The 24043-nt window shown below is 35.7% G+C and overlaps 1 protein-coding gene across 24 annotated transcripts in view; it reads left to right on the forward strand.

Annotated features, from left to right (window-relative positions):
* The window catches only part of CAMK2D (calcium/calmodulin dependent protein kinase II delta), a 285770-nt gene that overhangs the window by 227320 nt on the left and 34407 nt on the right, over window positions 1–24043 (forward strand). For 4 of the 24 annotated variants that reach the window (XM_064479564.1, XM_031466965.2, XM_010981098.3 and 1 more), the window contains exons 9-17: window positions 661–755; window positions 3669–3791; window positions 4065–4148; window positions 4592–4634; window positions 7922–7959; window positions 9295–9327; window positions 12153–12212; window positions 14170–14211; window positions 16601–16649. In XM_064479564.1, coding sequence (XP_064335634.1) covers window positions 661–755; window positions 3669–3791; window positions 4065–4148; window positions 4592–4634; window positions 7922–7959; window positions 9295–9327; window positions 12153–12212; window positions 14170–14211; window positions 16601–16649 — 567 coding nt within the window. The remainder of the gene's footprint in view (window positions 1–660; window positions 756–3668; window positions 3792–4064; window positions 4149–4591; window positions 4635–7921; window positions 7960–9294; window positions 9328–12152; window positions 12213–14169; window positions 14212–16600; window positions 16650–24043) is intronic. The other 20 variants (XM_064479403.1, XM_031467060.2, XM_031467082.2 and 17 more) reach the window with 9 other exon arrangements.

Consider the following 24043-nt stretch of genomic DNA (forward strand, 5'->3'; position numbering starts at 1 on the left):
GAGTATTCCCTCCTCTTCAGTCTTTTAGAAGAGTTTGAGAAGGACTGGTATGAGTTCTCCCTTGTGTGTTTGGTAGGATTCCCTAGTGAAGCCATCCTGTCCTGGACTTTTGTTTGCAGGGAGGTTTTTTTATTATCGATTCTATTTCACTTCTAGTGTTCAGTCTGTTCAAATGATCTGTTTCTTCTTGATTCAGTCTTGGTGGCCTGTATGTTCCTGGAAACTTGCCTGTTTCTTCCAGGTTGTCCAGTTTGTTGCCGTATAACCTGTTATTTTTTAAACGTCAAGTGTTAACGTGACTAAAATCACATAGTATCTAAACAGATGAGAGTGCAGGGAGATCACACACAAGCAGAGTTCAGGGAGGCCAGATGTGTCCCCCCAGGGGCAGGCCCATTTTGTCTTCAGACGTGCATCTTGAGGGTTCGTGGGTGCCTGTGTTGGACTGCTGCCTTGTCAGAGCTCTTGAGTGCGGGAGGATCAACATTCACTCTCCACAGAACACGTCAGAGAAGAGAATAACCTGTCTCTCTGAAGTTTACCAACAATTCAGGTTCCTCTTTTAGAATGGGTGCAGCTTGATGTCATTGTGATCCGCCACATTTAACCAGTTGTTGTCCACGGGACTTAACGTTACGTTAATGTGCTCCTTCCCTCCAGGAGTCATTCTCTATATCCTACTGGTTGGATACCCACCCTTCTGGGATGAAGACCAGCACAGACTCTATCAGCAGATAAAGGCCGGAGCTTATGATGTATGTAGTAAATATTCATGTACCTTTAGTTGAGGGTTTGGTTTTTGTTTATTGATTAAGACTCAGATTTTTTCATTGCTATTTTAACCATTATTTTCAATAACGTCCCTTATCATTTTCCTCTCTTTTAGGGAAAGGGAGATAAGGAATGAGAAATGCAGCATACATATTCAGTTTGTATTTGCTTGCAGCTCACTATCTTCCTAAAGGAAAACAGCTTGAAGTCTGTAAGGAAGGGCCTTGCTTGTCAAAGCTTTTGGATCTTAGTGCATTTTAAAAATATAAAAAAATTAAATGATTTTTGCTTTAGAAATGATTACTACCTGTTTAGCTGAGTTATATTTCCCAATGCCTGTCTCATAATTAGATAGCAACAGTACTTTGCAATGATCCATGTATCAAGTAGAGCATTGTTCCATTATGTCAGTTTTGACTGTTTTTGTCTTGTTTACCCGGTGGGCTTCTGTGCAAACTTTCATTTGAAGAATGGGTTTCGCAGTTGAAAAACAGTTGCGGGGCCTGAGGGATACAGCCCAGTGGTAGAGCACGTGCTTGGCGTGCACGAGGTCCTAGGTTCAATCCGCAGTGCCTCCATTAAAGGGGGGAAACAAAAAGAAAGATTTTTTAAAACTTTGAAAATCACAGTTCCAATACATTTCATTTACAATTAGAATCTTTGAAAGTAGGCATATGAATTAAGTTCTGTAGAGTAAAGCTTCATCTACTTTCTCTTTACGGCTTAACTTTGTGCTCTTTGGTACAATTTTCTTTCCTTTGACAAATATGTCCGTAAATATGATTTTCCACCTCCTCTGGTTTTACTTTGCAGCGCCCTCTGGAAGTCAGAGTGCAAAGTGTGGAGATGTTTTTCCTGTGGTATTAAGTGGCAGGCAATTTGGTGTCTACCTTCTGTGCTCGTGTTAAAAGCTCAATGTCTAGATAAACAAGTTTATATAGTATAGCACAGGGAACTATATTCAATACCTTGTAGTAAACTTTAATGAAAAGGAATATGAAAATGAGTATGTGTACGTATATGTATGACTGAAACATTGTGCTGTGTACCAGAAATTGACACAACATTGTGAACTGACTATACTTCAATTAAAAAAAAAAAAAGGAAAAGTGAGAAGCTCAACGTGGAAGTGAGAGAAGTTAAATGAGAAGTTTATGTTATATTGTATCAGGTATCATCAACCTCCCAATGCATTTCTGACTAAATATTCGATTTAAGTGGATGTGTATATCACAGGGATTGAAAATCTTTTCGTTCTGAAGCATTCCCTTCTAGCCAGACTGACAATAATTGGGCCGAATTATGACTGGCTTGGCTGCAGCTAGCACTTTCACCGCCTTCACAGGAGGGCCAGGCACTCCTCTGGGAAGACACAGCTCTGCAAAATGCAGTGCTTGTTGAATGTGAAGGGATGTCTTTGTGAAAATCAGAAAAATAAAAAAAGGGTCCACCTTGACCCAGGTTGATCCCAGCTCCTCATTTGCTATCAGAAGAGCTGCACATCATGAAGAGTCAGGCTTGGGTGTTTCTTCAGTAGTTTCTGATTGCTAGCAAGTTTTTACAGATGCCCAAAATAAAATTCTGGAATTAAAATGACAGTTGTTAAACTGGCAAAATTTGCAAGTATTGAAGAATTAGTATCATTTTTCTTAAAGTTTCATTTTGCCAATGGTTCACAGCCTGCCCATTTTATAACAACTAAAAGTGAACTAACTTAAGTCCATGACCCAGTGACAATGGCTTTTTTCTCAAGATTGTGTGTAAACATTCATGAATTGGGAAAGACCCTGATATTCTGTTTGTTTAAAAACTAATGTGATACACACTTTTCTTAACCCATCAAAAACAGTATTTCTGCTAAATATCCTTATTGTGTGAAAGTGGGGCTACGTAAGTATCAACAAAAGATTCACATACAGAAATTTAGGATAAATAGCTTTATTACACAATTATTAGTATACAAATGGATTACTAATAGATGTTATCAGAGTTGGCTACTTTCACAAACTTTGTTTTGGTGAAACTTGTAATTAAATAGATTAACCTTTTTGTTGAAGTAGAGTTGATTTACAACGTTGGGTTAGTTTCTGGTGTGGAGCATAGTGATTCAGTTATATATATATATGTGTGTGTGTACATATATATATATATTTGTTTTAATATTGTTTTTCATTATAGGTTATTACAAGGTGTTGAACATAGTTCCCTGTGCTACCCACTAGGACTTTATTGTTTGCCTATTCTGTATGTAGTAGTTTGTATCTGCTAATCCCAAACTCTCAATTTGTGATTAACTTTTTGAAGTATTAGAATGAAGTCCTGCTGAGGCTCTTGCAGTCTCACTACTACTTCTCACTCCAAATAGTGACAGTTAATAGGTCACTTTGGGAACAGGAACTGAAGCTGTTTTATTATCCCTGCTATTACTTCTTATGAACTGTGACAGTATGTAATATATCATTTTGAACCTTGGCATAATAGCATCATGACATGACAACTTCTCAGCTTTATTGACTGTTGCAAATTTGCATAAATAAATATGAGAAACATTGCATAAAATTGCATTTTCAGATCAAAGCAAAGATGCTCTGAGGGAACTAGAAGGTTGAATTTATTTTTCTAAACTTTAAAATGTTTCACTAGTTGTAACGTGACAATTTAATATATCTGTTTGTCCCTTATCAGTTACACTCAATATCTTCAATATAGATATATACATGGAGAGGTGGATGTATATCTCTACATCAGTTTATCTCTATGTAGATATAATTTAACTTATACAAAAAGTAAATTTGTGAAGGAATTCACTACATAAGGAAATGATTAGGATATTTGACTCTTCCCTGTTATACTGAGTGTCTCCTTTTAAAACTCATCATAAATTTGTATTTTTGAAGTTTCCATCACCAGAGTGGGACACAGTGACTCCTGAAGCCAAAGACCTCATCAATAAAATGCTTACTATCAACCCTGCCAAGCGTATCACAGCCTCAGAGGCACTGAAACACCCATGGATCTGTGTAAGTGACGGTTCTCCAAAGACCTCAGGGGCTAAAAATGAAAAACAGATTCTCCTTTCAAAGTTTTGGGGTTTTTCTTTCACTTTTTTGTTTTTTAACAAATAGTCTTACAAAATCAATCTTTCATTATTAGGAAACTCTTGCAATTGAATATTTATGAGTTCATCATATGGGTACAGGCACCATTAATAAAAACTTGATGAAGTTGAAGATACTGTTATGCTCAATATCTTTTACATATCCTCAGTTAAGTTTATTTTTCTCCTCTTCCAGCAACGTTCTACTGTTGCTTCCATGATGCACAGACAGGAGACTGTAGACTGCTTGAAGAAGTTTAACGCTAGAAGAAAACTAAAGGTAAGACATCTCACATTTTTGTGAGGAGGTGGATTTGGCAGAGTGAGGAGTGAGATTCTGTAGGAGGAACATAAGTATTAGCAAAGGCTTTTCAATGTGTAGGCCTAAGTTCTCCTCCTCTGGGTCTTGGGGAAATGGAGTATACACTGGAGTTAAAGCTACGATGAAGAGCTAGGATCACTGGTTATGTGTGCAGTGGTCCCTCCCTTAGTGAGGGGCAGCTGTGCAAACTGCTAATGGGAATCTGACCACACACACAAGGGTGGTCCCTGCATCATGAGAGACAGAGGCCTGCTCCTCTCAGGCAACCAAAACCCACAACCAGACAAAAACCCCCAACTGAAAGTAAGGCCAGGTGAAGATTTGTTATCAAGGACTATTTATTTGCTAGGTCAGAGATTTGCAGAGGCAGCATTAATCATGTATCCTTCCTGTCCTGACAGGGTGCCATCTTGACAACTATGCTGGCTACAAGGAATTTCTCAGGTACATGTGTTGAGAACTCTGCTGCTTTTCCTCTGCTCTCCTCTCTAGTAGCCTTTTGGGAATTTAATTTTAAAAAATCTAATAATTGGGAAAAAACTGTTGTTCAGGGATGGTAAAGGCATGACGTGGACTTTTACCACGTCTGTGGCTGCCGTTAGGAGTTTCCCCGGGTGCTGTGTCACAGAAGCACATGACTGCACCCTGCCAGAGAGCTCTCAGGAAGCCCTAGGCTTGGAACCCATTTGTCATCCCTGCTGAGTGCACACAGTTTGGAACTGTGTATTCCCCCAACTGGAAGTTCAGCACTTTGAATGTAGAATTTACTGATATCTCATAAATTAATCACTATGAATAGTTTCTTTTTTTTCTATCTCATTTTCTTAGAGAATCCCAATAAGCAAGATTTTTAAAAGAAGGCCATTATTAAGGAACCTATTTGTCTTAGGCCTGAGTTCTTTTGAAAGTACAGGACTGCAGTATCTTGGCAAGCTATGAGAATGATTACAACTTTCAAAGGTATCTAGACTCAGGAATTTTCAGAGAACCTACCCCACAGTCATAAATGTTCCTTGTAATGATTTCTCGTTAAATAATGGGCTAAAAGAAGCTAAGCTATTTCTTTATTATAGGAGTGACTCTCCACAGTTGACATAAAGTATATACTATTTCCAGAAATTGAATTTTGGAGCCCCCTTCTTTGATAGATTACCTCAAAGGATCAGGTTTCCAAAGATAAAATTTTGTTAAAAGTGAATCATCCTTGTGTCTGGGGAGGGACTGAAGCAGCAAGATAGCTGCTGTTTGGCTGTTGAGACTTTCAACATTTGTCAGATGATTGTGCCAAAAATACTGCCATTTTACGTTGCTTACTGTTTCTATAAGTGATCTGCAGCATCAAAGTCCCCAGGTATTTCTTCACTTCTTTATTTCTGCTCCATACTTAGCCTGAGTATTGTAGTGAGGTCGGATGATCTGTATAATTATCAAATGTTCTCTAAATTTCTAAACCAATTTCTAGTTATTATTTACCATTTTATTAAATAGCCACCTTCTATCCCTCATTGTACGGAACTGTGAAATCATAGGAATCTTTCCGAAGGCTTCCAGTGTTCTGTCAAGCATCAACAGTGATAATACAATGAATAATGCTGCAAGTTGAGGGACTGTGTCAGTTGTATGTGTTTTGTCCAATTTGTTTCATGTAATAAAACCTTGTTACTGCCTTTGTCAAGTTATCTGTTTTATGAACAGTTGATTAATATAGTTGACGTTATATGGGTGAGTTCAATATCATCTCATTAAATAATAACTAATATATGCTATATGCAGATAAATTAATATTTCACTGTGGCCCAATAATTAGTGAATCACTAAAAGGTAGGATGATTTATTTATATAGTAGATATTGTTAGTGACAAACTAACTTACAAAATCTGAATTTGAAGATTGTATATTTTGTTAAAGTCTTAATTACACTTTTAGGTATAAATTGGGCCTTTATTAATATATGCACCCATGTATAGAGGCTTTTTGTTTACCTCACATTTTCCTTTTCGTCATCATGTAAACTAAAAACTCATGACTAATATGTGGATTTTATATCGTTTCTGAATGTCTTAGCATGAAAAGCAAACTTTTTTTTTAATCCATCACTTCAAAACCAACTGAGTAACATGAGACCCAGTTACATCTTGTACTTGATATTGCATTTTAGTTTTGAGTATTCATTCTGTTTCATTGCCAAACATGCTCTTTAAATTAAGTAATTTGTCCATGACTATATGGTTATAAAGTTGTTTTTATTTTTTCTTTTCTCCCTTTATGTGGAATGTATTTCTTGTGAGGTAAGGTGAATAGTAACCAAAAGGGACATTTTTGCATCTCCCAGGCCAAATCCCTGCTTACCCCGAATCATTGTCTTATCTTTGCTTGCTACTGCAATTCCAATTATTCTGAGTTTGCTTTCTAACCTATTAACTGCCACAAGATTTCCTTAATGTTGCTTTTTAGCTCCAGGCACACAGTATTAGAGCTAAGGCTACTATTTCTTGCAGTCTCATTAATAATAAATTAATAGCTTTGTTGCTAAAGGCTAAATAAAATTAACATTTTGTATCTCTTAAATAAATTTAAAATTATACCAAAGTGATATCAAAATAATGGCCCAAATCAAATGGATGTCAGGAAATTACATGTTCATGCAGTTCTATTATAGCTAGATATTTCCATTTCAGAAACCAAATTCTATTCTGATATACTTAAGTAACCATATATATTATATAATTAACATTAAATGGAAAACTAAGTGTGTACCTTGTCCTGCATATTTGTGAATGTTCTACATTTGATCTAGTAATTGTCATGGACAGTCATATAATCTGTTCACTGTGTATGTACCCATTCATAAGTATATTTTTTTGAAAGGACAACATAACTTTTTAATATACTCAAGAAGTTCAGTAGAAGAAGGAATGCTAAAAGCTCCCCTCCAAAAAAAATAGTTTCATGTAAGACCATGTACTTTAGGAGTTCTCTGAGTTAGTTGAAGATTTCATTTTGTTTTTTATCTTGCCTCAAATTTTATGATTTTTCATTTTTCAATGTTAAAGGCTTTTATGAAGCCTTTGTTTTCAGATTTTGAAGTATAATAGAATACGTAATACCTTTCTTTGACGATAATATGCTCAACATTTAAACAATTTGCTCCAAGTCAGTAATATACCATTTCATTTTAAATATAGTTATGAATACTTTTTATAAAAGTCAAATGATCTGATTTCTAATGTGTGTATTAAAAAACATGTTATTTAGCCAGAGCAAATTTTCACAAGTGAGTTTTAAACGTCTAGGAGGAGGGGCTTCAGTGGCAGAACTGACTCGGTCACCATTCTTGTGGTGTGAATGAACATGTAATACAGTCTGTAAGCTGATGTCTGAAGACTGAAATCAACTTTCTGGATTACAAAAGCATAGTCCAGTTAAAGTTCCAGTATCCTTTTCGCAACCAACAGCGAAATAAAGTCCTATAATATAACTGGCAAAGCGCCCAATTGTATGCTACAAACTAAATAAGAATTCAGTCCTAAATTTGATATGACAAAACCAAGAAAAGTGATACTGCATTTCAGTGTCCTGTAAGCTCGCGCTCATCAGTGTGACCTTGATAATTTGGCATAAATTGGCCATAACTCAGTAAAGGCGGTAAGAGGAAACAAGAACCTGTCTTGTTGCCTGGCTGTGGGTTTCTGTGGGTAACTCACTAAACTGATTTTACTTTCATTTTGCAGCAGCCAAGAGTTTGTTGAAGAAACCAGATGGAGTTAAGGTAAGTTAAACAGGTGCTCCTAAACTCATTTCTGCCTTTCAGATGCTGGGTCATTTTTAAACGTTAAATGTAAGTTCTAAGTCATTGCAGCTTGTAATTGTTACAGTTCCTGATAAAGGATGCAAGTTGAAATATAAAATAATTTCATATATAAAAATGATTAATATTTATACCAAGAAAAGCTGAACTTTTCTATTTTATTACATATTAAATAATCATGACAATTATATGAAGTTACTATAGAAACTGAACATCTAAATCCTCTCTGCTTTACTGCAGCCTCAAACTGTCATGGTGACCTGAAAATCTGTGAAAAGCAAGTGCTTTTCCAATTAGTTATGCTGTATTCTTGAAGGCTGCTAAGATTTCTAGCCTGGAAAAAAATCAAATCATTGAGTCTAGGATACCATACCTCGAAAGACTATTTCTCTGCTTGGGCAGTTTTTATAAAGGTCTTAATTGTTCCTGTCTGTTATAAGATATTGAGACAGGCTTAACATGAATATCCTGAACAAATATTAGAAAAATTTTACAAGAAAGATAACGGCAGACTATTTTGACTTTCTTGGATTTCTAAACAAAATAATACAACATATTTTCTACTGAGTCTGTTTCATTTCATGGGAATTTACCTTTGGTTGTATAGAACCATATATTTGCATTATGTTTGTTGTCTTTCCAGAATATTACCTCAATGTTTTATTTCTTTAATCCTTTTCTTTCTCTTCTAATGGCAGACACCTACATTCCTCATGAACACTTCAACATTCTTGGGAATTAATTAATTTTCTAACATTTGAACTTGACCCAAAGTCAGGTGGTCAGTTCATTTTGAAAATATGACATAGAAAATCATTTGTTACTTGTTACGTTCATGCGCAGTCATTCTTCACCCCCCTGTCTGTGTGTGATTTGGGAATTTCCAGAGCGATGGTGACCATGCACTTGTGATTCCCATGAGGATGGCGTTTCCTCTACCTGTAATATTCTCTTCCTCCTGCTTACTTTATTCAGTTTAAATTTCAGTAATCACTGTTGATGTCTGCCTTATTCCCCAGTGTTACATTGGTGGAAATGTGATATTTTAAATTTTCCAAATGTTTTATTCTCCTGTGGTTTTCTGTATTGTTCAATAATGCAGAGCTCACAGTTTCTATTGAGATAGTTTTGTTACTATCTTTATATAGAAGGAAATATTTCCAGAACTTTTTTCTTCCAGTCACCTTATTGTTTCTCCTGAAAGACAAAATTATTCTGTGCTCCATGCTTGGATACTTTAAAAATTCAACCGGTCATATTTTTTTCTTTTCCTTTCTCTTTGACTGGTCACTTCAGAAAAGGAAGTCCAGTTCGAGTGTTCAGATGATGGTGAGGATCTCTATCTGCCAGATTTCTCCTCCTGTGAAAATTCACACTTAGGAGTAGAACAGTATTACTTACCTAAGTTAGTGTTAAGTGGAGAAAGGATAGGACCGTTACAGGTTAATGTTAATTAACTATTAAAACATGGTGCCCATGCTCACATATTACTGTTTTTCTTTGAAATGGAATTTTTTAAATATCTAAAAATCATCCATGTGCTATTAAAGGATCTTTTACAACACAGTGCAGTTTTCTTCTAAAACTGAAGAGACCATGACATAAGTAATGTCTAGAATTATTGTGAAAAGTGAAGAAACACTATAGGATTATTTTTAAGTAAGGATCATGATGACTAAAATAGGAGTGATTCCTAGTATAGATAACCATCCACCATGGAGTGTTACAAATAATGTGAAAGTGGTCTGACAATGGATCCATCCTAGTTAAGCACCTTTAGATAAAATATTTCTTAACCTCAAAACTGAATGAACTCAACACCTGAAAAACAGGAAGATCTTGCCCATCCATGCCTCATAAGAATAATTCAGTGCATCATTTAAATATCTGGTTTCATTTAAATTTTTAAATAAAAATATTCTGCTTGCATAATATAAAATAACCACATTTCACAAAGAAGTGCCAAAGCTCTTGTATATTTAAAAGACAGCTGTGGTTGAGCCCATATTTGACTCTAAAAGGAAGTCCTCCTCACATTTTAGCTGGAATTCTTCTGTTACTTTTAAGTACTTAATATTACAGATACATCCAAGAGATTTTCTATAGTAAAAAAAAAAAAAAAAGATAATTAATCTAATCTTTAACAAAAAAATTGTAATTGTACATTTAAACACAAGGAAAAGTGGTGGTTGAGACACATACTCATTTAACTCCTATTAGTCATGCGTGACAGTAAAGGATGGCTCACGCGGACAGAGTGGCCTTTATGTGGAAGTGATGACGGTGTGTGTATGCTGTGTGTCTACGTGTGAACGTGGGTGTGGGTGTGCATGTGTTCAAGTGTGCGCGCGTGTGTATCTTGTTTGCATAGATTTGTATGTGAGACATTTTCACTAAAATAAAGCAGTTCTTGGCAATCACATCCTAGGAAAAAAACTCAAGTGTTTTATCTCAAAACAGAAAATATCTCAGTCTACTCCTTTTTCATTCTTTGCATCCACTGATACAAACTGAATGTAGCATATTAAATACATGTGTGCTTTAATCTTGAGTACTCCTGCTCATTTGACAGGAAGTCAGCTGTGTTTTGCCAAGCCCTCTTCCTTCATAGGAAGTTACTTGTGTGTGCATCTCTCCTCTTTTCTCATATATTCTATCCTAACATCAGTACTGAGTTTTGACCCCTCTTTCTTAAACTCCATTATCTCTTCTCTTTTGGGCTGTTGCACACACATTTTATGTTCAATTCTGAGCACTTCTATTTAAAGAAAAATTCTAAACTCTCTGCAAAGTATAGATTGATGGTTTAATATTTAAAGAGTTTTCTAGTAAAGGGCACCAAGTTTTCTCTTTTTTTGCATTCACACAGCACAGTGTTAGTGATTATTTCGATAATACTGATACCAAATAATCACACAAATGTGAATGAATAGAAAAGCAAAATATTACATACCCAAGTTAATTTTTTGACCCTTCTATCTTTCAGTGCTAGTTTCAATATGAAAGAAAATAATTCCCAGAAAGTCCAAACAATTAAATTGGTGTCACTGCTTATAAATATTCATTTGGTATTCATTTATTTTGTGCAAGATGTTTTTCTCTCTAAGTCCTTAAGTACATCTATATTAAAATTATGGATGTATTCCTTTAGATAATAATATATAAAGAAACAATATAGTGTAAGAAAATGAATGTTAATTTCTCTTTGTTTAATAACCACAGTGTAAGTTGTCATGCATGAGTTTAAATGAATGTTGATGATTACTTTTCAGTCTTTGATTCTTTAGTACCCAAACTCAGTTGTCATTTCAAGTTGCCACTTGTCAACAAAGAGTCTTCTCTGCGGGCCCATTACAGTATTTATTGACCCACTGAGTTGTTTTCACAGCATGGCTTCCATAGTGTTCATGATCCTTCTTTAAGTTCAGAACCACTTACATTAAAGCAAGGGAATGGTGTTACCAAATATAGTCTTCAACGACAGCAGTAACACTTTGACAGAATCCATAGTGTTTTCCTCTCAAACAACTGTGAAAAATAAAGTCATTTTGTGTCCAGAATATAGTAAAGAGTTCAATTTGCCAGTTTATAATGGAAGATCTGTTTTTTAAAGACCTAGACTTATCATTTTAAGAAATTTATTATAAAGCCTGCATTTCATCAGAAGATCTGTGTTTTTAATTGGATACCTACTAAACAAAGTGATGATGGCTCCCCAGAGAAAGACAGTTTATGTGTGACTTCAGGCTGGAGAATCAAATGAAAAAAGGAATGTATTCATAACAGTGAACAATTGGAAGCTGGGAAACAGAATTCAACTTGAAGAGTATGAAAATGTTTCTATTTATTTCATACTCTGAAACTTGATTTGAGCTCCGTTGAAGCAGCTCTTTGTCTGTTTGCTAAGGCGGCACAGCCAAAGCAGCCGAGTCCGTTCTGTCATTTCACCATCACAGACACAGTCCTAGCCTGTATGTGACCGTCGGAGACAGAATCGATCATCGTTCCTGTCCGTCATCGCAGTGTCTTTCACGTTCACCTTCAGTGGCTCTTTATTTTCATGTCTATCTCTCCATGTGGACATGCTGCATAGAGAGACATTGGCTACCAAGGGATTTAAGGCATCTCTGTTTCTATTTTCTGCATACCTACAGATAAACAACAAAGCCAACGTGGTAACCAGCCCCAAAGAAAATATTCCTACCCCGGCGCTGGTATACCTGGACTCTTTGTAACCCTTCTTAAGTTCTTTACTGTTTTTGTTGTTTCTCTCATTTGCTTTCACTCTATAGATACTTTAAAAAAAATTTTTTTGGGGTTTTGGTTTTGCTTTCTAAGATATGAAAAATGTTCATTTCTTTTTGTTAAGGTACTTGTCAAGCAGTGTGTTTCTAACTTTAGATGATCTCATTTCATTGTTGAACATTGTACTGATAGCTGTGGTCTCTGTAGTTGAAATTGTTGCATGTTGCCTTAGAATACAGTAGAATGCGCTTTGTTTGCTCTTAGCTCTTCCTCTGATGATAACTCTGGATATTCATATGATGGTTTCTTCCTTTCATGACGCACATGTTGACATCGAGGAGAGCTAAGGAGGTTATTGCAAGACAACAGTAAATGTAGACCTTATTCAGAGTTCTCATTTCCCTCTTATTAAAAGACAGCAGGGCTTTGTAAGACCTCATTTTCTGAGATAAAGAGGCACCGAATAATTTAAAGCTTTTTGTTTGTTGTGTTTTAAGTTAAATTATCACTGTTTCACTTTGATCCAAAGAATGAAATTGCGTAGCACGGCGCTTTGAATGATCTATGGGAATCAGTTTTGTCCGTGTCAATCAAATTCACATAATTAACAACTCAATCAATTTAACCCTCTGAGACTCTGTGGATTAAAATTCAGGATTTGCATACTGGCATTCAGTGCTCTTCGTCCCGTAAGATTTTCCCCAAACTCTTTCAAGTTTTGATTTATGGTTTTCAGAAGTGATTCTTAATTTTTACTGTCCTCTGTACTATTAAGTTCAAATGAATAAAAAATGTTAGGGGATTGTTTCACTAGTGTTAACCAGAAGGCTGCATTTAAAGGCAAGGCACATCATGATAGTGGATTACGTACTAGCAGGAAAAAAAAAATGTGTTGATCACATGTCTAGCCAGGGAAAGGAAGAAGAGAAGCAAGCAGTAGACATGCTCTCTAAATTCTGCAGCATAACCTGTGGTGGAGAGGAGATCCCAGAGTGGGGAGAGTGCTTAAGACTGGAGAGAACTCTCAGTGGGCTGCAGGAACTCCCAGTTGCCAGGACATCATGTAATGAAAGTGCCAGGCATGCCACTGATGGACAGTGAATCTTTTTTTATATCAGCGATCTGATGGTTATTTTCCAGTTGAGGGTATTTCTTCAATTTTCTGATATAAAGCAATAGGAAAAATAATATTTTCCTCACAGAAAACAATATGACTTTACAAACAAATCTTCTGTATACCTACTCTGTAAAGCAGAAAGTTCTCTTATATATGAATTAACATGGGAATTACCAGCAATTTGCCTCAAATTATAGTGATTATATGATTAGTTCTAGAACCTTTTAAATGTTTCTCAGAATTTCTTAGGGACTTTGGAAATACATTATTTAGGATAGCCCTTTTTTCAAATGTGGTCCAGTGACTAGATTTTCGAGGGGTATTTATCTGTGTATTATGATACCACCATCGGTTCTCAAAGCAACACAGCTGAAAAAATATCTTCACAAAGAATTTGAGATCCTCTCACAGAGTGCTAATCTCCAGTGCCCTTGGCCAGTCTTCTGTGGGACAGACATTAACAGGCCGTTGGTTAAAGAAGAAAAGAGAGCTTTCTCTGGTACAGGACTTTGTGAAACAGCAAGTGCCTCTTTAGTTCTCCAGACTGCAAAGCCTTGTCTGTTTGCTGACGACGAATAAGGTCTTTTGCATGCTGCTGCTGCGTACAGAGGTGACCGAGCTCGTGGGCTCACCAGGAGATCTTTCATCAGAGATCTTGTCAGCTGCAGCCTCTGATAGTAGTTAACGTTGCTTAAGCTCTTGTCACTCTTTAGTTTTGTCAGCTGGCTCCCTCTGCTCTGTCCCTCCTACTAGTGAAGAATGTACTTACCAATGCGAACTGTTTCTTTCTCTATTTTGTTCTCACTCAGGAGCCCCAAACTACTGTAATCCACAACCCTGATGGAAACAAGGTATTCAGAAAGAATCAACATCATCTTGCTTTAACAAGATTGCACATCTCATCAAAATATTCAAAGCAAAGTCAATTCATTATCTAAAAATAGGAAAGAAAATCCTTATTTTTTTTAACCACACTTTCTTTTGGACCTAATTTATCTTAGAACTATACACATATTTCTTTCAAAACAAAAATGAATGACCTCTTGAAAGAGAAATGAATGGTACCATTAGTCAATAAAAGTTGGATTAAGTAAGTCTTTATGTCGAGATGACTGTGTATCTTAAGCAATTCCATCTGGTCTTTTTCTCCCCCCTATGCCTGTCTGCATAGTACTTTAGATGTATTTTGCATGAAATTTTACAATTTCTTGCTCTGTCATTCCATTGTCTTCAAAAAAAAAGTCAACTTGATTTTACAGATATTTGTTGAAATTTAATGTTGCTTTTGAGTTTTATTTATTCTGTTGTTATAGTGTCTTTTTTTGTTTTCCTTTTAACTCCTTCTTGTTGGTGGTGTTTTTGTTATTTGGCATGAATTTGAGAAGAATGGTGGGGGAGTTTCACTTCCTGTGAAATATGTTTGTCTTTGTTGAATTACATACATTTCAGTAACAGACACTTAAACTGCTTACCCCGAAAAGAGACTGTTATGTTTCCTGTCCATTGTACATTGTTTGCACAGCATGTTAGCTAAATAATAATACTTGTATATCTGTCTATAGAATGAAAGGAGACAGTTTCTGAACATATTCCATGTTTCCAGTTAATTACTTCCCTCATCCATTATTACATCTCTAAGGGGAGGAAAAAATACTTCATCAGATTTTTCTCAAATATTAAGTGTAGTCACTTCTCTTACTTTTCCTTACTCTTATTAAGTGGTAGTCTTAAAAAACGCATTTCTTCTGGTTTACCATTTGGTTGATCAATGTTAAAATCATTAAAGTAAAAAACATGAAGTGTTGTATTCCTTAATATGAGATGTATTTTATAGTCATGACACTTAAAATATTCTTAAGTCCCTAAAAGACTTGAGGGAGTCAGGAGCACCACACAGGTGAACAGTTATTTCCAATATCATTAGCAAGTCAAAGTCCAAGTGTAGCAGCTGGAGTGGACACTTCGGTAGTTCTAGCGGTTATCACTTGTAAGAGTTGTTGCATGATATTTCCTGCTTACATGAATTAGTTTATTTTTACTGTGCATGAGTTTACTTTCATCTTGAGTTGAAATCTGAACACTAGGTCACATTAAGAAACGCATGAGGACTCTGCTTTGGTTTTGTGTGTGTGGAGACTCTGGATAGATCTTTAAGTACTCTGTCCCTTTGGTTTAAATCGTACACATGATCTTTATATAAATGGATCACTTTTGTGAATATTGAATCTCTAAAAGGACACTGCTGTTAGCATCCTTTTCCAAAATTTGTGTTTTATCACAGAGCACGTAGCTATTGATTGGAAGTTTCCAATTTTTTTTTCAGCTCTAGCCTTTAATCATTCCAACTAGAAAATTTTTGTGTCTTTCTTATGAATATTACTAAACTTCTTTGCTAGAAAATATTTTTAATATATTGTAAATGGAAAAATTTATCAAACCATTTTAAGGAACGGACCTTAATACCGGCAGTTACAGTGTCCTAAGTGCATTTCTTCATCTGCAACTTCATTTGTAGTTTTACAAAGAAATAGCTTTGTCTTTTCACTATGGGAGCAAGTTTCTTATCAGTAACAGCGGTTTCTAATTTCGAAGTGAATGAAAAACATCTAATTTTTCTTGAAAGTAAATCATTCATATGGTTCCATTGTGCTAAGCACAAACGTGGGAATTCTTAAAAGCTCTTTCAGCTTATCGCACCTTAGTACCCTTAGCATCTTCATCAAATGATGCGATGAAATGCTTTTCTTTTCTTCAAAGGAGTAAGGCAGACAAATAGGCTCCAAATTCAGTGCTTGATACAGTGCCTTACACAAAGAAGGGACTAATTACTAACTAATTGGGAATATAAAAAATATTGTTTAAGGTTCAAACTCATTAGGCTAATATATCCAAGTTCTCGTAAATAACTTAGAGAACGCACATCTTACGGGACACTGTAGCACGACACATCCTTACACAGCACTTAAAATAAGTTGCATACTTCCGCTGCTTCTACAAATCACCTGAATGTGTCGTGCTTCAGGGATTAGGCAACCAGAGAACTCCCTTTTTGAAATGTTTGCGGCATTTGGCATTTTATTTCTGTTAAAGCCACATAACATACTTGTCCATTTGCATGTCAGCATATGCTCACAGCCTGTTGAAGAATCTTGCATGTTATGTACACCACTCGCCAGCTTTTTAAGAAGAAAAGTTAAGTCATTCATTGTTTGAAACTTAAATGTGTTTTCTTCTCAACAGGAGTCAACTGAGAGTTCAAATACAACAATTGAGGATGAAGATGTGAAAGGTATGATTAAACCAGAAACAGAAAATCCCAATTCACGGTTACATATCTGTAAGAAAAAAATATTTGTTTCAAATAATAAGTTTCGGAACTAGGCTTATTCTAAGACATGAGAAATAAGTTCCTTTTTATAAGTACATTACTATTTTAATTATATGTACTTGTTTTGTCTGTTTTTTCCTCCACATTATATTATTTTCTCTGTCTTTAAACTATAGACAACTATGGACGATGTGGTATACTCAAGCATATTGTGATTTTAAACTAGTAATGACAGTTCAGGATCATAAGATCAAATGGTACATGTATCAGTCAAAAGGTAATATACAGTGTATATGTATCTCTAGAAAAGAACTTACATTCGAAAATGAAGTATGAAAATAACCATTTTTAAAAATTTTCAATGGTCTCAAAGGGGTTTCAGTAGAATTCTGCATTTGGCAGCCTTCTTAAGCTAGATTTTCATGGATTTTCCGAATATGTTCTGATCCCCATTCAGTTCACTTGCCCAGGTTCTGCTAGCTACGCATGTGAGTCATTGCCAGCACGTCTGCAGACATCTCAGTGCCTCTGCACACACATACTAAACACATGTTTGCAATTACTTTTCTTCTTTTTGGTCTCACGGCTCTTTTAGAAGTGTTCATTTTGCTTCAATTGCCTTTGCAGTTTTGTATTCTTATTTTTGTAACTCAATGTACATAACTATAACTTTTGCAGGCTACATAACTAGAAGCCATTCCAAAAAAGAATGGTAAAAATGGGGATATTTAAAACAGAAGTATTAAAGAATTATAAAACAAATTCAGGGAAATGATCTATTGGATAATTAAACATTATCTGGAAAGATTATTACCTGATAGTGTCACCATGGGTTTAATGCCATAGGTGAAATCAGTAAGATATAATTTTGAAAAATTGTATTCATGTTGTAGAATAAAGAACCTGGAAAGTCTCAGGTCAAGGAGACATATAGGCAATTTAGGAAATAAAGATGTCTATAGTCCACAAGTTGCCAGTCACCTCTGCTGACTTCTCCCTCTTTGGTTGAATAGAACAGCAGACACTATTAAAGCATGCTCTCTATTTATATTACTGGCGCACTGACCTAACTCTGCTAGAGGTGGTCAGTCATTATTTTTCACAGTGGAAAGGTGGATAGTGTGTCAAGGATTTTATTTAGTAGGTCTGTTCATCTCCATCTTACCTCTGAGCTAAAATTTTGAACTGAAGTAATTTTATGAATCATCTATACCAGCCATATTAGATAAAGAGATTTTTTTTAATCAAACAAGCAGATGTGTCATTTCGCTCTCCCAGTGATTCAGAAAGCATCATTGTTGTAAATACTTTGGATTCATTAGCTCTTTCAGCCAAACACCATGTTTATATAACTTTACATTCTTCCCTTGAGCAAGAGTCAAAAAGAAGAAATAACCTGCGCACTATCCACTGGCAAGATTGAATCTTTAAATAACTGATTAAAATTAGGAGAATACCAACACCTCACTGTGTGCAATTCATCCTCCAAGGAATGTGCTTATTCTTAGGTGATCACAAGCAGGGTTTTAATAAGTGGTCTTTCTGACCTGAATTCAACTCTCCACTGTGCTACATTATTGGTCTAGGGTGACTGCTATGAACCTGTGTGAATGTCAGTAGATAAACAGAGTCCCTGACAGGCTTACCTTGCAGCTTATGTTTATTTGGCAAAATGAAACTACATCATACTTCTCAGAAGACAGTTCTTCACTTCAGATCACCGTGACGTGGGTTTCCTCTTACCTCTGGGATTTCACAAATTGAAACGGTACTTGTCTTTATAGTTATGCTGAGTCTATGCACACCAAATGTTAGAGAAGTTAAGTGTAATACTGAGATCAAAAGAAATGTCCAATCAATGAACTAATTATTTAAGTGTCTGCTTTATTTTCCTAGTGTGGATGTGGCCACAGAGTCATGTATATAACACATTTGTCTTCATTTGTTTTCTCTTTCTAAGACCCAGACAGACTTTTGGTGGCTAACCTTTTTAATATTGACTGTTATCAGAAAACTTTAGACTAGAAGATATTCGAAAAATCACCCAGGCCATCATTCTGACTGTAAGACAGGTGGTACAAAAAACTGTTACAAATGTTTTTAATGTATTGATCACGGTGGTGATGTGCTTGTGGGGGAATCTCTCCATGACCTGTGCAGTGTCTTTCAGAAAAACCCTAATAAATTTCCACATTTGAATGACTGGGCTCTTTTCACCTCAGAGTTTGCTAGAACTCTGAATAGCTTAGTAGGGAATGTGTTTATTGTCCAGCTCTGTTGGAACCCAAAGTTACCCACATATCTGACATCTAGGAGCTCACAAAGACCCATCAGTTACACAACCTGACCAGGTCCATACCCTCATCACAGAACTATGTCCTCTCCACAAAATTGCATGTCTTTCTTCTACACATACACTTTCCAACCCTATCCTTTCTGTGTACAACCTTCTAATTGGAATGAAACACCACAGCTTTTAACATAGTCTTAAGGGTATAGTCCCACAGCACACTTCCCTGTGCCCATCCGCATGCTCCATTCATTCCAGCTGGTTGTCCCACCTGACGCCAGCACCAAGACTCATCATTTTGTGGTGGTGTGTGATCCTTGAATGCCACGTCATGTGCTTCCTGTGCCAAGGGAGTGCACATTCTTTCCCATCCCAAGGACCAGTCTGGCAGAAACAGTTCTGCCTCCTCAACTCTGTAAAGAAACGTGGTGGGAGATGAGGGGAGTGGAAATGAACACATCATGGTGACCTTGCCAAAGGAAGAAATGAGGTGAATGAACAACCGAATATCTTTTTCTGGCCTCTTCTGGAGGAAAAAGGTAGAAAGGCTAGCAGTCGTCAGAGGAGAAAGAAAGCAGAAGTTGTAGTAGAGCACCGAGAAAGCCAGGATTTGGAGATGGTCCCTTTTCCCTGAACTCTGCTTGTTACTTTCCATCCAGAATGGCCTTTGCCTTTCAGGAGAGCCCGATCCATGCTACTCTTGAATTGTATCTAGGCTAGCTCAGTTTCTTCATTCTTTCAGGAAAAATCTAGTGAAGGTCTCCCATTTGCCTTAGTGCCGTATCTTGTCTTTGTGAACTAGTCTTATTCAAGAGCTTTCAACAACTCAGTCAAAACATTCTTCTCTCTGATTCATATGAATCTTTCATGCTATAATTTAAGCCATTTTTCACATTTTAATTCAGTAAATATCAGGAAAACTTACTGAAAAAGTGAGACCTAAGATAAATGCATTTTATATCTAAAAGTTATTTTATTTTCTTTTTCTGAAAAACCTTCAGCATTTAGTTATAACCACAACATTTTCCTTCCCAAGTTCCCAGTCATCCTCAGAGACTCACATTGTTTTACATCTCTTCTGTGTAAAAAGCTTCTAGTCCAGTGTTTGCCTTCTCCAGGGCAATGTATTGACTTCATAGTGTTGACCTTTTGAGCCACTTCCTAAATTTGTCCTGTATTCAAAAACCAAATATTATCTCTAATGCTCTGTCAGTAAACTGTGTAATGGAGAGATACTAACAGTTTAAAAACAAATGAGCGCCATAATGTAGCAGTTATTACCACCGAAGCACTGTGACAGTAACAGCCCATTACACACTTTTAGAAAAGTTTTTGTAGGAGAACTTAGTTGGGTTTTCAAAATGAGATTTTTTTTGATCCAAAATTATTGAAATAGTTATTCCATTTTGAATATATTTCTGGTAAAACAGTTACATTCTTTAATGTCAGGTCTTACTAAACAGCTGTCATCAGTAGCCTTTCATTAATAGTCAGTAGGGCCACCAGTGCTGCTCTCCGTGGGGGTGGGTGTACCGAAAGCCCAGGGTACATGGCAGCGGTGCTTTCAGCACTGTATACGTGTGAAGACTGTCCTTTTGTTTGTGACTGTAGCCACAGTTTGCAGGGCCTTTCGCTGTATGCCACAGTGCGTCTCCACCTCCTAGCCTCCCCGGCACCATTGCACAAAGTCAGCTGCTTCTTCCTGTGGGGTGTGCGTCAGTTAGGTCCATCTGCTGCTCTTTCCCAGAATGCCACACCTGCACATCGCCTGTCGAAGCTGGGCTCCTGTGTGCCCTTAGGCAATCTATGTCACTCATCCTGCTTCCAGTATCTCACTTCAACTCCCCGTTCAGCAGCTGCTTGACTCTCTTGCTGCATTCATCTTTCCCACGGGTCTAGGGGTGGAGCTCTGTACCGCAAGCAGAAATGTATTGCTGTGAGACTGCTGTGGGTAGAAATGTATTGCTGTGAGACTGGTGTGTGTTGTTTACCCTCTTTTTGCTTTTGCCGACAAGTAGGCGATGGTAATAAAGCTGCCTAGAATGTATGCATAAGTCCCAGTTAAGGGCACAGGCGTTAACAGCCTTTTCTCATGAGTAGGGCCTGGTATGCGATGACACCTGGATATCATGGTCTCAGCTCATCTACAGAATCACTTGATTAATGAGCTTTCTATGTGAATGTCTTGTAAATTTGACCTTCAGTAGACAGTATGATGACTTAAAACTTGGACTCAACTGTTCAGTGCAAATCACCCTTTCTGTGTAGGCTCCCCTGGGGTAGATGACCACTTGATGGCAGTTTTCTTCAGCTTCACATGAGTGTAATCTGTAACTCAGACCTTGTCTTGCATGCATTTTTTGCTTCAAGAGAATCTGCAAATCAAGAAACTCCTGGATATTGTATTTAAGGACTTTTGATAATTATATCATTCTGTTAGGTTCAAAGTATCTTAGAAAACCAGTAGTGCCATGTATGATAACTTCTTTCAGGTTTCTAATCCAAAATTTGATTTTTCAAAAGATTTATTTAGAAACATTCTTGTCTGCATGCACATACCTACCTGTTGATCTTTCAACTTTTCAATCAGGATCAATAACTTGTGGGACTGATGCAAAATCCATTCTACTCTACCACCAAATGACCATAAAATGACTTCATTTTCTCTTTTCCCTTTATTTTACCCTCCACACTCACTTTTTTTTCTCTTTACACTTTGCTTTCTGTGAGATTTGAATCTTAAATTTGTCAGTGACAGCCTCAGGCTTGTTTAGCCCTGCTGACAAAATACAGGGTCAAAACTCTTGCCAACTTCAGCGTAAAACAAAATCTGAAATAAAAAAACAAAACAAATGAAACCAACCAACAAAAACATGTAACTACTCACTTTAGCATTAGAAAAACATAAGTTCATTCTATATTAGGATGCTTTCTCAGTTCAAAAATTCTGTAAATGGCTTTTTTTAGCAAGTTTGCAAAAATTTGTATAGAAATTTAGAAAACTTTTAAAAAATTCTGTAGGAAAATAATGTAGCATTATTTTATTAAATACTGCATAAATTCTAAAAGCAGCTGTGTTATAAGATTCCATCAGTTTCTAAATCTTGATTAAGCTCCCACATTTTTAACTTTGAATTCATTTTAAAAATTCAGAGTTTAAAATTTAAAACTCTTAACATTTACCATTCATAGATACTACTTTATGTGGAAGTTAATATAAGAAGTAATCAGACTCACAGTTTATATGATCAAAAATTTCATGGTCGACAAGATCTAATTTACACTATAATATAGTTGTGTATATTGAGTGTAAAACTTTAGTTTTTTATGTATCTATTTCCTGTTACTTGATAAAAATTTAATAAGCTGCTAAATTTAACATTATGTGCAAGTTTTAAAATATTTTATTACTCTTTATATCTCCTTCATCTTTTCAGATGATAACTCTATTTTTTTTTTTTACTAACCTAAAAAAAATTAGCAAGAATCTAATTGGAATCTGGACATTGTTCGGGGGGGATCTCATAATATATAGTGAAGTAATATGGATATTAATAATATAAACTATTCAAAATAATTATAGAAAGACATTTAATTCAAAGTTGAATTAGAAGTTGAATTAAATCACTGGAATCACAAGAATAAATCACTGCAGTTTTAGGGAATGTTATTACAATGGGAAAAATATGATTTCTAACCTATATATACAAAGTTATTACAGTACTAATGGGCTATAAAATTAGTACTTTAACTACATTCCAGTAAGAATTATTATGGGGTTGTATTTCATGCTTTTAAATTATCTCCTATATAAAATTAATTTAATATCTACAATTACTACTTGACCTCATCCATTTCTATGTAGAAGTTAAATCATTATTATTTATGTTTTATTAACTGTGAACTTCATAATTCTGAAATTATTTATTAGAATAAAATAATTACTTTAGTGAAATACTATGTCCTCTGCTGAGTTTATATTATTTTCTATCAATTAAACATACCTAGAAATTATGTGAAGTTATATGTCTGTATCCTTTAGTGATTCTTCTTGTCCGTGAAACGGCCTCTTTTTTTTCTGGTATAGATTTCTGCTATAAAATTCCTCTGATTTTCTCAGGAGAAATTAGGTCTAAAGTAGTCAGAGAAATAAATCTTCGTCTTAATCTTAGCATTTTTAGTCTGTTCTACCAGGTTACAAGTCATTCAATTTCAGACCAGTATGTTTAGTCGAGAACTAAGATATTACAAGGAGGAGCAGAGAAAGCAGGACTGAATGAGGGAGCTAATAGAAGAGAGTTATCTAAAAGTAACAGTTTTTATTATTTGCATTTAGAATAGTATTTTCGTTATTCAATTTAGTGCAGTAAATATTCCCTAGGCACCTACAATGTAAGGTGCACTAAGGAGGCACTGGCCACACTTCTTACCCTCATGAGCAAGTCTAGAAAAGATCAAGATGATTCTGCATGTGGTAATGTCTCTTGTGTCTGGCTAGTATCTAGATTATTCTAAAGCAGGGAATAAAATGTTCATTCAAAAATAAACGTAAGGACATTGCTACAAGTAGTCATCTGTGAGCAAATACAGAAAATTTCAGATGCACGAACACATAATTCCTAACAAAGAGACCTCTATTTGAAAAATTTGGATTCATTCAGTTTTTTTAAAAAGATTATTGAACACCTGCTCTGTACTGGATATGACTAGGCTGAGGCTAAAAAGACCGACCTTTTCCCACAAGGAGTTCTCAGTCATGTAGTACATTCTTTAAAAAAATTACATCTGCTGCTACATTTCCCCAATGAATGGCTGCTTTTGCATTAAAATTTTACTCTATGTTAAAGAGAATTTCTTCCAGGGTGCATGAATGAAATGTTTATCCTTAACACTTAGTGAATTAGGTAATCTATATTTTCTTTATTTCTTTTCTTTAAACTAATTTTATTAATGTATAGTCGACTTATTGTTATTTCTTTGATATGTAATAATGTAGTGTTTTCCCCTTGGTCAGTGTTGTTAAGCAGAATGTGCTAGTCCATCGTATGAAAAGTAGCATCATGTT

Source organism: Camelus dromedarius, chromosome 1 (genome assembly GCF_036321535.1).
Source record: "Camelus dromedarius isolate mCamDro1 chromosome 1, mCamDro1.pat, whole genome shotgun sequence".
NCBI classification, from domain to species: domain Eukaryota; kingdom Metazoa; phylum Chordata; class Mammalia; order Artiodactyla; family Camelidae; genus Camelus; species Camelus dromedarius.